The 13801-nt window shown below is 40.3% G+C and overlaps 1 protein-coding gene across 3 annotated transcripts in view; it reads right to left on the bottom strand.

The window, feature by feature from the left end:
* Positions 1 to 1259: 1259 nt before the first annotated feature.
* Positions 1260 to 13801, bottom strand: part of NRK (Nik related kinase) — a 223645-nt gene continuing 211103 nt past the window's right edge. For all 3 annotated transcript variants that reach the window (XM_074278578.1, XM_074278580.1, XM_074278579.1), the window contains 2 exons: positions 11121 to 11260; positions 1260 to 7726 (listed from right to left, as the gene is read on the bottom strand). In XM_074278578.1, the coding sequence (XP_074134679.1) occupies positions 7646 to 7726; positions 11121 to 11260 (221 nt within the window). In that variant the 3' untranslated portion in view covers positions 1260 to 7645. The remainder of the gene's footprint in view (positions 7727 to 11120; positions 11261 to 13801) is intronic.

Genomic DNA, 13801 nt, shown 5'->3' with positions numbered 1-13801 from the left:
AAAAGCATTTATTAAGCACTATGTGCTTACACTGAGCTAAGCTCTGGGGATACAAATAGAAAAAAAATGAGATAAGTCCTCTTCTCAAGGAGCTCACATTCTCATTGGGAGAGAGAACACATAAAAGACTGTTTAGGTGTAGGGTGAATGGAAAGTCAGTCAACAATACTTTTTAAATACTTATGGCTTTGGTGGTAGAAGGAAAGGCCTAGAAGTCCTAAGGATGTATGGATAACCAGGCTCAGGGACCATTTCTGTAGGTCAGATGTGAGAGAGAGCTCAGGATGCAATAGCAAGGCAAATGGTTAAGGCTTTGATGGTCCTTCATGTCTTTGGAAGGAATAGTTGGTGACTCCTAGCTCAATCCAGGCTCTGTGAGCAGTCAAATGATCTAGATAAGTTTTGGATATTCCAGGGAAAGGAGGCGGCAAAGAATGCTTTCTTGCAACCTCACGTCCCCATTTCCTCCGAGGGTTCTGGGTCAGCATGAGCTAAGAGAGGGGGAAAGGTAAGAAGGGAAAGGTGCTTCCGTCCACCCAATGTGATAGAATTTCCCCTAATCAGCCCACACGTACACCACAGGGAATAAGAGCTTCTCAAAGGGTATGGGGAATATTTGGTAAATAAATCTCAAAATGAATCTCTTCAATTTATTTATGTGCTAGATTGAATTTACTTTTTTTTTATGTTGAAGAAGGAGCAAGAAACTTAGGGACCAAAAAAGTAGGGAGCTTATTTGCTAGATGTATATCTGAGCAGTATATTTATACTGCTCTTTGCTTGCTTTTACTAGCATAGGGATATGGACAGGAGCTGGGATTTTATGGGTATAGGGAACTCCTAAAGGAGGGCGTGCTTTCTATTGCTATTTCTATTGCTATTGCTATCTCTCTCTCTCTCTCTCTCTCTCTCTCTCTCTCTCTCTCTCTCTCTCTCTCTCTCTCTCTCTCTCTCTCTCTCTCTCTCTCTCTCTCTTTTTTCTATTTTTTTTCTATTGCTATCTCTTAGCACCTTCTCTGAAACCTCCAGTCTTAGAGAATTACCTAGAGCATTGAGTGATTAAGTGACTTGTCCAGGATCACACAGCCTGTATAGGTCAGAGATAGGTCTTGAAACTAGGTCTTCCTGAGGTTGGCCCTTTATCGCCTAGGCCATCCCTCTTCTCATACATTGCCTCAGTTATGTACCTTATGTCATATGAATGTAGGTCATCAATGGAAATAACATCGCCACATAGCAATTAATGACAACCACCACTCTTTTGGCTAATATGATTTTATTTTTAGAATTTGAAATGTAGAGTTTAATGAAGACTTTGATAATAGGTAAACAAAACAATACGCAGCAAATCGTTTTTCAACTTAAAGCCTGAATATAATTGTTATTAAATGGGATTAGGCATATTGTTATTGCATTGATGGTAAATATATTTTAGCAGTTTTACATACATACATATATATATATACATATATGTATACGCACATATATGTATATATATACATATATATATGTTATATGTATATATAATAAACCTCTAAATTAGACTAATTATTTAAGCCTTTAAGCTATTGCTGCTACTTCCACTAGCTATTTCCCAAGGCTCAAGAAGGAGGCAGAGCTCTATCTCCCTGCTAAGCTTCTGGGTACAGCGGGTGCTTGGTGCAGCAGATACTACTGTTGCCTTTCAACTTGCATTTAAAAGAACAGGATGTCGAAGATGAAGGGGGCCTTGGGGATCATCCAGTCTAACTCTCTGGCTTAATTTAGGAAGAAACTAAAGCTCAAAGAGAAGAAACTCAGCCAAGGTCATACAGCTAATAAGTAGCAGAATGAAGATTTGAACCCAGGTCCCTTAAACCTAAACCATCGTGATTTATCTAACGCTGGAGGAGGGAGAAGATACCAAAGAGATTTCAGATAGTTCTTGCCCTCAGGAATCTTAGAAGGTGGGAAGAAACAAAGCAATGTGACTGGGGCTAACTGTGACCGACTCTGAAAGCAAATCCTCCACTGTCCAAACCAATGAATAGCTGCATCATGGGAGTGAGTGTTGCCTCCTAAAGTGACTGCTTTGAAGGGGACAACACCCATCGGGACGTACAAGTTCTGAGTTGTTTTACAAAAATCCAGTCACACCTTCTATGCTTTAGATGCCTTACCATCACTCGAAAATCGACATATTAATTAGCAACTATAAAAGTGTATAGAACAAGACTCAGTTCGGACGCTACCTTCTCCATAAAGCCAGTCTAGATGTTAGTCCCCTCTGTCTTCAATTCGCCTTGTATTTTTGACTCTGTGTACATGTCGCACCCAACAGTAGAATGTAAGTTCCTCGAGGGCAAAGATTTTTGGCTTTTCATCTTGGGATCTTAGATTTAGAGTTGTAAGGGATACTTGAAGGCCGTCCCTCTCATCTTACAGAGGAGGAAACTGAGGCCTGAAGAGGTAAAATGACTTGTCCACGGTCACAATGAGATCTGGAAGGCACCTTAGAGCCTTCTTATTTTACAGATGAGCAAACTGAGGCACAAGAGAGGTGACTTGCTCAGGGTCACACAGCTAGCAAGTATCTGAGGTGGGATGTGAACCCAGGTCTTCCCAACTCCAAAGCCAATATCTTCCGTACCATGCCACAGTTGGTGCCTTCCAGATAGTAGACATTTAATAAATGCTTGTTGAAGGGGATACAATCAATAAGTGGTTATAGTCAGGGGAGATTGGTAAAGGCAGGCTTTCCTTCTCCTACCCAGGGAGGTAATTTTCAAAACTGGTTGTGATGGTGATGGCTAGGTTAGCAGAGGAGTGGCAGCTACAAGTAAACTGAAAGCAGCTTTATATGGAGCTGCACCAAAAAGTGAGTTCTAAGTGGATTTGGGGTAGGAGCGGGAGAGGCCTCTAAAGGCTGGTCTTAAAAAAAACGGAGATTTGATGCCCTATTCAAGTATATGGTCTTGGACAGGATAGTGACTTCCCTGGGCCCACTGTGGCGTTGAGGGTGATGAAGGTGGAAATTGGGTGAGGCATGGGAATTTCCATTAGGCCTAAGATGCACTGATTAGGGAGAACAAACAAATAAACCGAGCCAATATTTTCTTTCACTTTCAAGTTTCAGCTGACTTTGGGAGCACAAGATTTTAAGGGGATCTCTTTTCAAGTTGGAAAAGGCAATTCAGACTTTTGGGGTGGGCACTAGCTGAAAGATATTCCCAGAGTACTGAATCATCCAATCTTATAAGGCAGAAAGGCTGTCAGAGGTCAATGAGTCCAACCCTCTGCAACATCTATGAAAAGGAGTCATCCTTCTAGACTCTGCTTACAGACCTCCAATGACAGGAAGCTCTTTCTCCACAAAAGCAATCCGTTCCACTTTTGGACAGCTCTAACGGATCAGAAGTTTTTCCTGACGTTGAGCTGAAACCTCTCTAAAACTTCCACTCAGTGGTTTCTGTTCTGCCCTCTGGAACAAGTGAAACCAATCTCATACCTTTTCTGTAGGATAGCCCTTCTACTATCTGAAGAGAAGGACCGTGTCCTTACATCTTTCCTTGCCTTCTAAACATCTCTAGTTTCCTTACTCACAAGGCACAACTTCTAACCTCTTTACCATCCACACTCTCTTTCTCGAGATGAACACCAGCTTTGCAATGCCCTTCCTAAGACACAGCATGCAGAACAGAATATGGCGGGACTAGCCTGCCTCCCTAACTGAGGCGCGGGGGACATGGCCAAGCCCCCAGTCCCATACATTTTCTTTAAATCACTTCACTACAAGCCAAATGACTCTGCAATGCAGGTACGCTATCTCTAAGGATCTGGGTCAAAATCCAGTCAAAGCCAAAAGTCTGGCTTTTCAAACTATTCACAACCGACCTCTTTCCTATCTCTCCCATCTCCTCCTACAAAACTCCCCTCCACACACTCTAGCTTTCCACCAAATTAGCCTTCTCACTCTTGCTCACATACAAAACTCCATCTCCCATCTCAATGACTTTTCTTTGGTTGTTCCTTATGTTTGGAATGTACTCTTTTGTTTTGATCTTTTGGAAATGCCTGGCTATCTTTGAAATTCAACTCAAGCATCAATTTCTACAGGAATCCTTTCCTCATCCCCACACCTGCTATTGCCCCTTCTTCTCAAAATAGCTTGTTTCTGTTTTGCATATATCTACATTTTATATATATATATATGCACATATTGTTTTCCCCCATTAGAATATAAGCTCCTTAAAAGTGGGGATGCTTTTGCTTTTGTCTTTGTACTCCCAGTGCCTAGCATAGGGCCTGGCACATAGCAGGCATTGAATAAATGTTTGTTGACTGTATTTAGGCTCATAGAATTTGAGTTGGAAAGGAACATCGGAGTTCATTCAGTCCAACCCTCTCATTTTACAGATAAGCTCTCTGATGCCTAGAGAGGTTAGCTAACATCATTAAGATCACAGGAGGGACAGCAAAGATGCAGACTCAGGTCTTCTGACGCCAAATCTAGAGCTCCTTTGGCTGTACCATGCTTCCTGCCTTAACAGTTGTGGAGGGCCTTGTGGTCTTTGGGGCCTACCAAACCATTTCCTCCATCCATTCCTTCTGTCTGATCACCAGAGTTGACAGCTCATCTTTCTTTAAACATTTCCATCTTCTTCTGATCAGTCACTGTAGTGCCCTCATCCTTATCTGCTGAAAACTCTAACCCTACAGCAATTCCTGGCTTAGATATCTGCAATCTCTCCTGCCTTGATATTTTGGGGCATCTGGAAGAACTTCTCCTGACACTTTTTCTTTCCCCTTTAGAGGAAAAGAAAATCATCCCACAAATGTCTTTACAAAATGAGAGCCCACAGCACCTAAGAACATTTACGGCCAAGGACTACTTTTAAAAAAGACAGTCCTCTGAGGTACATTTTTCAAAATCGCTCTCAACTTTTTTTTTTCCTGAGCAAGTATGTTATGCAGAAGAAATTAACTATATAAGTTCTGAGCGTGAATTAAACTTAAATGTATCTAATTATTATTATTATAGGCAGTACTTAAAATGCACGTTTCTCAAGTTCAAGCATGACATGTCTCATTTGCCTCAAACCAATCCAAGTTCACCCAGCATTCTTTTTTTTTTCCTTTTTATGTCTTTTGAGCTGGTTCATAGAACTTGGCTGTACAAACAGGTAAAGGTTTGTACTGATAATGAAGATTATACTTTGAAGCAAATTGTTTAACATCAAAGTGCATTTTCTTTTTTATAAAATCAATACAGATGTCAGCAGTTAAAAGGCAAGCCAATTCTTCAGATTATATTATTATCACAGTTATGGAAAGATAATAATCACATTGATTTCTTTAATGCTTAGATTCACATTTTCCTAATTGCTAACATATAGTGTGCCAAAATCTTGATTTGTGCTATGAGAAAAAAAGAAAAATAATCTCCATTTCTGGCACTCTAGTGCTAAGTAACCATGCGTGTCTGTTTTGCTAGCACACATGAGAAAGTTAGCGCATACATTATGCCCAAACAGGTAGCTTGGAAAATCCATATGCACTGGCTAGCCAGAGATGGTAGAGAGTGCACCGGCAGCTCTGTCACTTTCCCATCCATCACGGAATCACTGTGGGATTGAGGACAGATTGGGGGGGGGGGGGCTAGAGGTACTCGCTGCCACTTAGCTGGATGGCTTCTATGGTATACCACACAGGACATCCCGGACACCTGATTCACGTTGGGATTCATAGGCACAGTAGAAATGGGACAAGACTTAACTTTTCAGTCTAATTATTTCAAAGAGTTCTCATCTTTAAGTAAACTAAATGTTTCATCTACTTATTGCCAACACATTCAGATGAGTCTCTGAATTCCTACTACTACTTATTTGAAAGCAAATTATTATATATGTAGCTAAGGATAACAAAAAATCACTAGTCTTTCATTAATCCTGAGCCAAGATTATATGTTATCAAGTTTAATCCCACTTTATGTGGCCAGGATACAAACCCCTGAAATACATATATGTATATATACATATATATGTCTATATAAAGGAAACTCTAGAGACAAATCCTCATTTACTTGGTAATGAACTATACTGGGTAATTCGGGAAATCTTTTTTTCTTTCTTTCCTTTTTTCCTCTCTTTTCATAGGCTCTTTGGTGACTTGCATAGCTGTAAAAAAGACAACCGGTAGCCTTGACACACATGTTGGAGTGGCCTGATTTATAAGAAACAAACGATAGCTAATACTTTGCAATTCATTCCTTCATTGTTGAAGGCCATGGCATGCAAGTGATTTGGTTTTAAGTGAGGGAGGGCTGGGCAAGGTCACCTGCTTCACTTTAGCCAATAATAGGTGACTATAATTGTATGGAAATTCTCTTTGCTTACCTTGAGCAATTCATAATTTGTAGTCATAGGATTCTAGCTCTAGAACTAGAAGGGTCCCAGAACATGGGGAAAGTGAGACTTAGGGAAAGATAAGTGATTTCTCTAAGGTCATATAGATGTTCAATGGCAGACATGGAATCTGAACTCCAATCCTCTGACTACAAATCTAGAATTGCCCAAGACTCAAGGAGGTTAAGTGACTTGTCCAGGGACTCCCGGCAAAGTATCATTTGCAGGTTTTTTTAGGGCCAAGCCCAGACTCGATCTAATTCACCATATCGCTTTTCCACTATTCAGCAATCATCAGGAATAGATTTTGGTTGTTTTCAATAATTTGAGGACAATTTTGAACATAGAGAAGATCAGAAGTATGATGTCGGTCTTTCTTTGGGGTAAAACTTTAATAGATACCTAATTTAAAATTTTGCAGTTTCTGTCTAGCAGGCCAAGAGTACAAGGATATCCTTCATGAGTTGTCAACACAACCATTGCCTATGCAACATTTGAGAGCCTCTTTTTTTAAACCATCAATGAGAGGTGCTAAGGATCATGGGAGACCAAGTATCAGAGGAAAAGTCTCTATACTACAGGGAAATGGGTATAATATGGGGAAAAACTAATATAGATAGATAATTATTACTCTGTGTCTTGGCAAAGTTCAATGTCCAGGTCATTAAACTCTGCAAGGAGGAAAAGAATGAACGTTTTCCGGTTCTGTTATTGTGTGCTCTTGAAATGAAAGCACTACCTTTGTTTAGTTTATGATATTGTTTCTTTTTTATCCTTATCTTATGACTTAGCATTTGGTTCTACCTTTCAAAAAATTAATTCTGATTTGCATTTTTTTTTCTTCTGGGGAAAAAGCAATGCCAATAGTTCCTAAAATTGCCTGGAATAAAATTTGCAGCAGGTTTTTACGAATCCTACACTGTAAAATCCACACAGAGTTACTAAGTAAATAAAGGTTAATACATCAAAAGTTAAAGTAATAAAGCTTAAAATAATTCTATAAAAGAGAGCACACCCCTTTGAGAGTATATAGAGCTTGCAATAATTCTCTATGAGCTACATTTCTCATCGGAATTACTCTATGCTACATTATAAGCTGAAAGTTTGTTTTCATCATTTTCCTGAACAATAGAATGGAAAGATAACTGAATGAATGACAAGATATTTGCAGATGAAAAGTGCAAATGTGTGCATGTGTGCAAACTTCATTGTATTTGACATGGTTTCAATCTCTGGAAATATCCAACCATTTCTTCCGGCTTTTACCAGTTGAAGAGCGTATTTTGCCCAAGGGTCATAAAATAAATCTGACTGGAGCCAGAATGGACAGAGGCAAAGAATACCTTAGGGGAGAAAAAAAAGGAAAGAAGTTGAGACATTATCAGCTGGCAGTTTGGACAATTTCAACCTGATATTTGAGCAAGAGGAAAAAGATTGAACACTGCAATTTCAATTTACTTTCACACATTAAATGAGAATGACACTGCCTCTTGTGTAAATTTGTTATCCAAACTTACTAATTTAAATAATGAGGGTCAGGGCTAGGGATAGGAGAAGACTGAATTAGTCTAAAGTCTGAATTGTAGACTCTTTGCAAATAAACACAGTGTTATCACTTTCTAATTGACGTGGTGCAAATTACAAAAATTTAAGAGGCCTCTAATTCAATCTGTCCCTGAAGAAGAATCCTACTTTTCAGGATCTCAGACAAATGGGTTTCCTGACTCTGCTTGGAGACCTCCAGGGATGGGGAGTCCATTTGCTCCCAGGGCAGCCCAGGCCACTTGGGGTCAGCCTTAACTATGCAAGTTTTTCCTTACACATAAACACCCCCCGAGTTGCTTCTGTTCTGCTCTCTGGGCTAAGCAGAACAAGTCTTATGTGTCTTCCATGTGACAGCCCTTCGAGGAATTGAAGACTGTTTGCTATCATGTTGTGCTTAAGTACTCTCTTCTCCGGTTTCTTCAACTGATTCACACAGAACATGGTCTCAAATCTTCTCACTATCCTGATAGTCCTGCTCTGGACACAGTCCAGCGAGTCTATGTGCTTCCTAAAATGGCATGGCCAGAACGGAAGCCAATACTCAATTTCCTTAATCTGTAGAATGAGGAAGTTGGATTAAATGATGACTCAGGTCTCTTTCAGTTTTAGAGTCATTATGCTATTTCCAATGCAGGCTGACTAGGGCAGAGTATCCTTTCGTAATTATTGTCTACCTTCTTCTGGGTATCATATTCTTTTTTGGCTGCCGTGTCATACTGTTGACTTGAGCCCTAGCTCTTTTCCAGACAAACAGTCCTCTTGTCCATTCAGTATTTATGAAGGTGGTTATTTTAATTCAAATGTCAATCTTTACATTTATCCCTATTAAATTCTAATTTGTGAGATCTGGCCCATTATTCAATACTGTTGAGATATTCCTGGATCCTGACACAGATATAACCAATGTATTAGCTATTGCTCCTAGCTTTGTTTCACCTACAAATCTGCTAGCATAATCATCATCATCATTATCACCATCATTATCATCAAAATCGTGCTTTAAGGTTTGCAAAGCACTTTACCCATACTATCTCATTTGGTACTCATAACAACCCCAGAAGGTGGCTACTAGTATTATTTTCATTTTACAGAGAAGAAAATTGAGGCAGAGGTTAAGTGACTTGCCTGGTGTTAGAGAACTAGAAAGTGTCTAAGATTGCATTTGAACTCACATCTTCCTGACTCCAGGTCTAGTATTCCATCTTTACCTTGTAAATAACACAAGACCAAGGAGAGGTCCCTGGGCACACTACATTATAGACTACCTCTTTTGGGCACAAGATGAAACCAATTCTGCTGACTCCCACATTTATTCTTATGAGTACAATTTGTGAGCTGTGAGTGGAAACCGAACTCATTCTGAATCATCACAACTTGTGACTTCTTACAGTAGTTCCTGATCATTGGGGGTTCACAAAATCCTTTTCACATCTTTAAAAATCTGATACTTTTTACAAAGTTTTTGGAATGATGATCAAGGAGATAATGGTGTTTTATTTACAGCAAAATATATTGGTTGGCTCATTTGAATTCTATGTCCCTGGGAACCCAGACTTTTCACATTATGGCTGCCACGAGATAGGCCTGTGATGTAAGACAGCTTGAACATCTCGTGTGGCCACTGTAAATTCCCAGTGATACTTTGAGAAGCAAAGAATCTTAGAGGTGGAAGGGACCTCAGAAGCTACTTGGTCCAAACCATGCCTGAGCAACAATCACCCTTTACAACATCTTTGACAAAGGGTCTTCCAGATGTTGTTTAAGATTTTCAACACGGGGAAAGCCTCCGTATCTCCTCCAGCAGCCCCTTCTACTTCATGATAGTTCTAATGGTTAAGAAGTGCCCATCCACTTGAAGGCAAGCCTCCATTTACTTCCTTGTAACCTCGACCCACTGCTCCTGATCTTGCCCACTCTGATCAAGATAGCAACTGTACTCCATTGGAATGAGCCAAACTGCATTCAGTATTGGAGTTGGTCCAGAATACACTGGTTTTCCCCTGATATAGCTAAAAGCACCCTTTCCATTCCCCCAGGTCCTCAACAGAGATCATACAGAGCAGACCCTCAGAGGTAGTGGAAGGGCTCACCCGCTAAGTAGCTACTTTGACGGGCTGATCATATGCTGAGAATATATTTCTTATTGACAGTTATGATCTGTAACGATTCTTTTCATCTAATCAAACAGATGTATACTTAAAGGAGCCAACCAAAGATGCCATTCAGCATGGTGTGGTAGAAAATTCATTGACCTTAATATCAAAAAACCTACATTCAGATCCCTACTCTGACACACTACCTATCTGGTCTTTTGGATGTCCTGCCTTCCTGGGCCTCAGTTTCTCTCTCTGTAAAATGAGGCAGTTGGGCTAGATGACCTCTTAGGTTCCTACCAGCTCTAGAACTTTTCACCCCGCATTCCAATTTTGACCCAATGGCCTCATTTTTTCACTCTGGATTCTGATTCTGACTCAATGGCCTTATCTGATTGATACATTCATGATAATTCACTTTGGCTGTGCACTAGCCCTGTCTGCTAGCCACTTTCAGCCTCATGTGTTTTCTAACTTAAGCTGGACAAAGGTCCTTTGTCTTAAGCTCTGCCCTCTCACCCCTCCTAGCTTCTTGCCTGGAATCATTTACTTGGGTTGTCAATAATGATCAAATCAAAGGCAGGTTCCAAACTTCCACTTTAATTTGGGCTACCCAGACAGCTTTAAATGACTCTTATGGTGTGTTTAAAGGCCTGATTTTAATCTGAAAAGAAAAGGGCCTGTGGCTCAAATACAATAACTTGTTCTACAGCAAAAGAAATAATGGCTAAGCTCTGCTTGGGACCTGACTGGAATCTTTGATTTTTCTTGCAAATGTTTTTCTTTGAAAATCACAGTTAATCATTTACTCAATCAAGAAATGCTCCAGCTATTTCTGCTGGGAAAGGTGAATTTGCCTTTGGCAACATTATGCAGACAGTTACTTCTTTCTTAACGAGCAACAAGAAAAAGCACATCTCTCACTTGATTAAACTAGTTAATTTCCAACTGGTTTAACCAACTGGGTTTAACCATCTTGGGAGGGGGGGGGAGCATGGTGGATTCTTAATGAGCAGTGAGGAAAAGCATCTCTCTCACTTGGTTAAACTAGTTAATTTCCAACTTTTGCTGGTTAATTGTTCCTCCGGACCATACGTACCTTGTCATTTCGTTCACACAGAAATTTGAGCTTCTGGGATTTCTTGTGCATGAACACTCCTTCCAGGTTTCCAGCTTCTACAGAGCGGAGCTCAATTGCTTTTTCTCCCCAGCCCATGACCTGGTTTGACTGGAGATAGGCTAGTGATAGAAAAGCAAAAGAAAAAACTTAGAAAGCTGCCAATCGTAGTCCATTTGGGGTTACTGAGAGACCGATTATCCAGTTTGTGAATGAACCCTTTGCTTCCTTTACTTGTCCCAGTGGCGGGCCATAGCTCCCTACCAGTGGTGCTGCTTGGGAACATTTCTTGATGCTCAGAACTGTTCATTGTGCTAACTCTCTGCACTTTCTTGGGTAAGGAACTGTGACATCTGACAAACGCAGGGCTTCTGGATTTCCATTATCGATCTGATCTCTGATCCTCATTGCAAGAGAGAATCAAGAGTGGATTTTTTTTAACAGAAATTCAAATCTACTCTTACCCCTTATTTAAATACAGTATAATCAATCAATAAGCATTTAACAACACCCTCATTATTCCAAGGCACTAGGGATACAAAGACAGAAAAAGAAACTGTCCCTGTTCTCCAGGAACTTGCTTTCTAATAGGTAAGTTTGGAGGGGAAGGTTCTAATGCTTGGGGGGATAGGGGGCAGACAGGATCTGGAGACACTTGAGGTAAAAGGCAGCACTTGGGCTGTGCTATGAAGGAAATGAAGATTTTAGGGGAACCACAATTTATCTAGGTTTATATTCCTGTTTAAATAAAGTCTGTGGCAACCAGATGGAGTCTTAAAGAATGAAAACTTGAGGAAAAGGACTAGCTCAGGGAACTGATTATAGCATCTGCCATGTAATTGAATCGATTTTCATGTTTTAAGCAGAACTTAACCAGATTTGAAGTTTTTAAGGCTCTCTCTTGACCAGGATTTTGAAGGTTTTAGCAGCTTGATATTACTTTATGGCAATAAAGATTATGACAATAAGTGCTTTAATGCAGAAACCCTCATTATGTAAATAGCTGCTCAACAAGCTGGTGCTGTGAAGGGAATGTCATTAAAGTTGAATGAAAGAGCTTGGAGGCCACATTCTTCATAGGGAAGCCCATTTCCATAAATAAAGAAAAAAAAACCCAACATTTAAATAATATCAAGGTTTTGACAGAAGCTGAAAAGCTTCATAAAATATCAAATTAAGTAAAGGAAAAGATCAGAATTCTGGACTCAATTTTCTTTTTTCTTCTTGGTAAAAGGGAAGAAATTGAACATTATCAACTCATCTGTATTTTTTTAAACTTTTCTGGAGTTAGTAGAATGTTTAAACCAAAGGTGTCCCTAAGCTGTGGCTATGTATATCAAACAGACATAAAAAGGCCTGTTAAAAGGTTATGCTACTTAAGTAGCAATCTCTTTCCCAAAGGTACTGTGAACCATTCTGAGCTTGAGAACACACCAAGAACTTGTCAGCAACTCACATTCCCTTTCATAGTGCAGTGCAAACTGCTTGGGTCAGGATCCCAATGCCCAGAAGCAAGAATTTTTGAGGCCCTCAGAGTAGGATGGGCACCCAAAGTAGCCTGCAAACCAGAGCCAGTCATCTACTTGTCTCCTACTGCTCACCTGGTCTCATGTGGACCCCGGTACTCATACTTGGTCCCCTCTTTTTGGCAACAAATTTATTTTTATATATAAACTCAAACTCAGGGAAGTGACATAAAATGGGGCACGGTAACTATTTGGTACACTGAATTAACTGTGTTAGCTTTCTTTCTTAGACGGATCTTTCTTATATCCACAGCACTCACATTCCCAGGAGAAACTTGGCTCCCCCATGAATTGAGCACCTAGATGTGCTTTCCCAGCAGATAACATTACAGATCCCACTTGTACATCCCACTGACATGGACAGTGTCTTTTACTGACTATGGGACTCCTAGTAAAAGCTTTCTATGCCCACAGGTAACTCTCAAAAACTTAAATTGTCAAATAGATACCTACTGGGAGAGGAAGGGAGGAAGAGTGGGATCAATGTAATCAACAAGTCTGGTCCAGCACAAAACCCCAACATTTCGATAGCACTTCTAAAAAAAGCTTTGCATACATATTTCCTATTTGAGCCTCACAATAACTTTCTGGGGTAGGACTAGATTTCCAAGAATCAGGGGAGAGCGGAGGACTTCATGTGTGGAATGTGGTCCACGTAGACATAGTCAATGATGAGGTCCTGAAACTAAAGAACTGATCCCTCAGGCAAACAGGGGGAAGGACCTGAAAAGGATCAGTTTAGTTCCATGATCCCACCCTCTGGGAAGGTCATTCAGTCAGAAATCCAAGTTATGTCAAACCCTTGAGACCCATTCTCTGCCACATGTGGTCTTTCCCCTAACTCCACTAGGCTTCCCAACCCCACTTCTCTTCCTTACAGCTAACTCTTGGGGAGTTAGGATTTAGCCTGCCAGCTAAGGGCTTGCCCCAACCTCATGAGGTGCTCCCTTTCCTCTGGGTAATTGGGAGTTCGACTGAGGAACTGGTCTTTCATATGCTCTCCCACTCTACTTCATATTTACCATTCCTGATGTCTCTTGTATCCCTTCATTTTGTCTGTAAGCCATTCCCCAAGATAAATCTACCTTTTTTTTTTTTTTGCCAAAGAGCATGGCCATTGTGAATTCTTCACATGAC

Source organism: Sminthopsis crassicaudata, chromosome X, assembly GCF_048593235.1.
Source record: "Sminthopsis crassicaudata isolate SCR6 chromosome X, ASM4859323v1, whole genome shotgun sequence".
Lineage (NCBI taxonomy): Eukaryota > Metazoa > Chordata > Mammalia > Dasyuromorphia > Dasyuridae > Sminthopsis > Sminthopsis crassicaudata.
The sequence above is the reverse complement of the archived record's forward strand: the minus strand, read 5'-3'. Positions and strand labels throughout refer to the sequence as shown.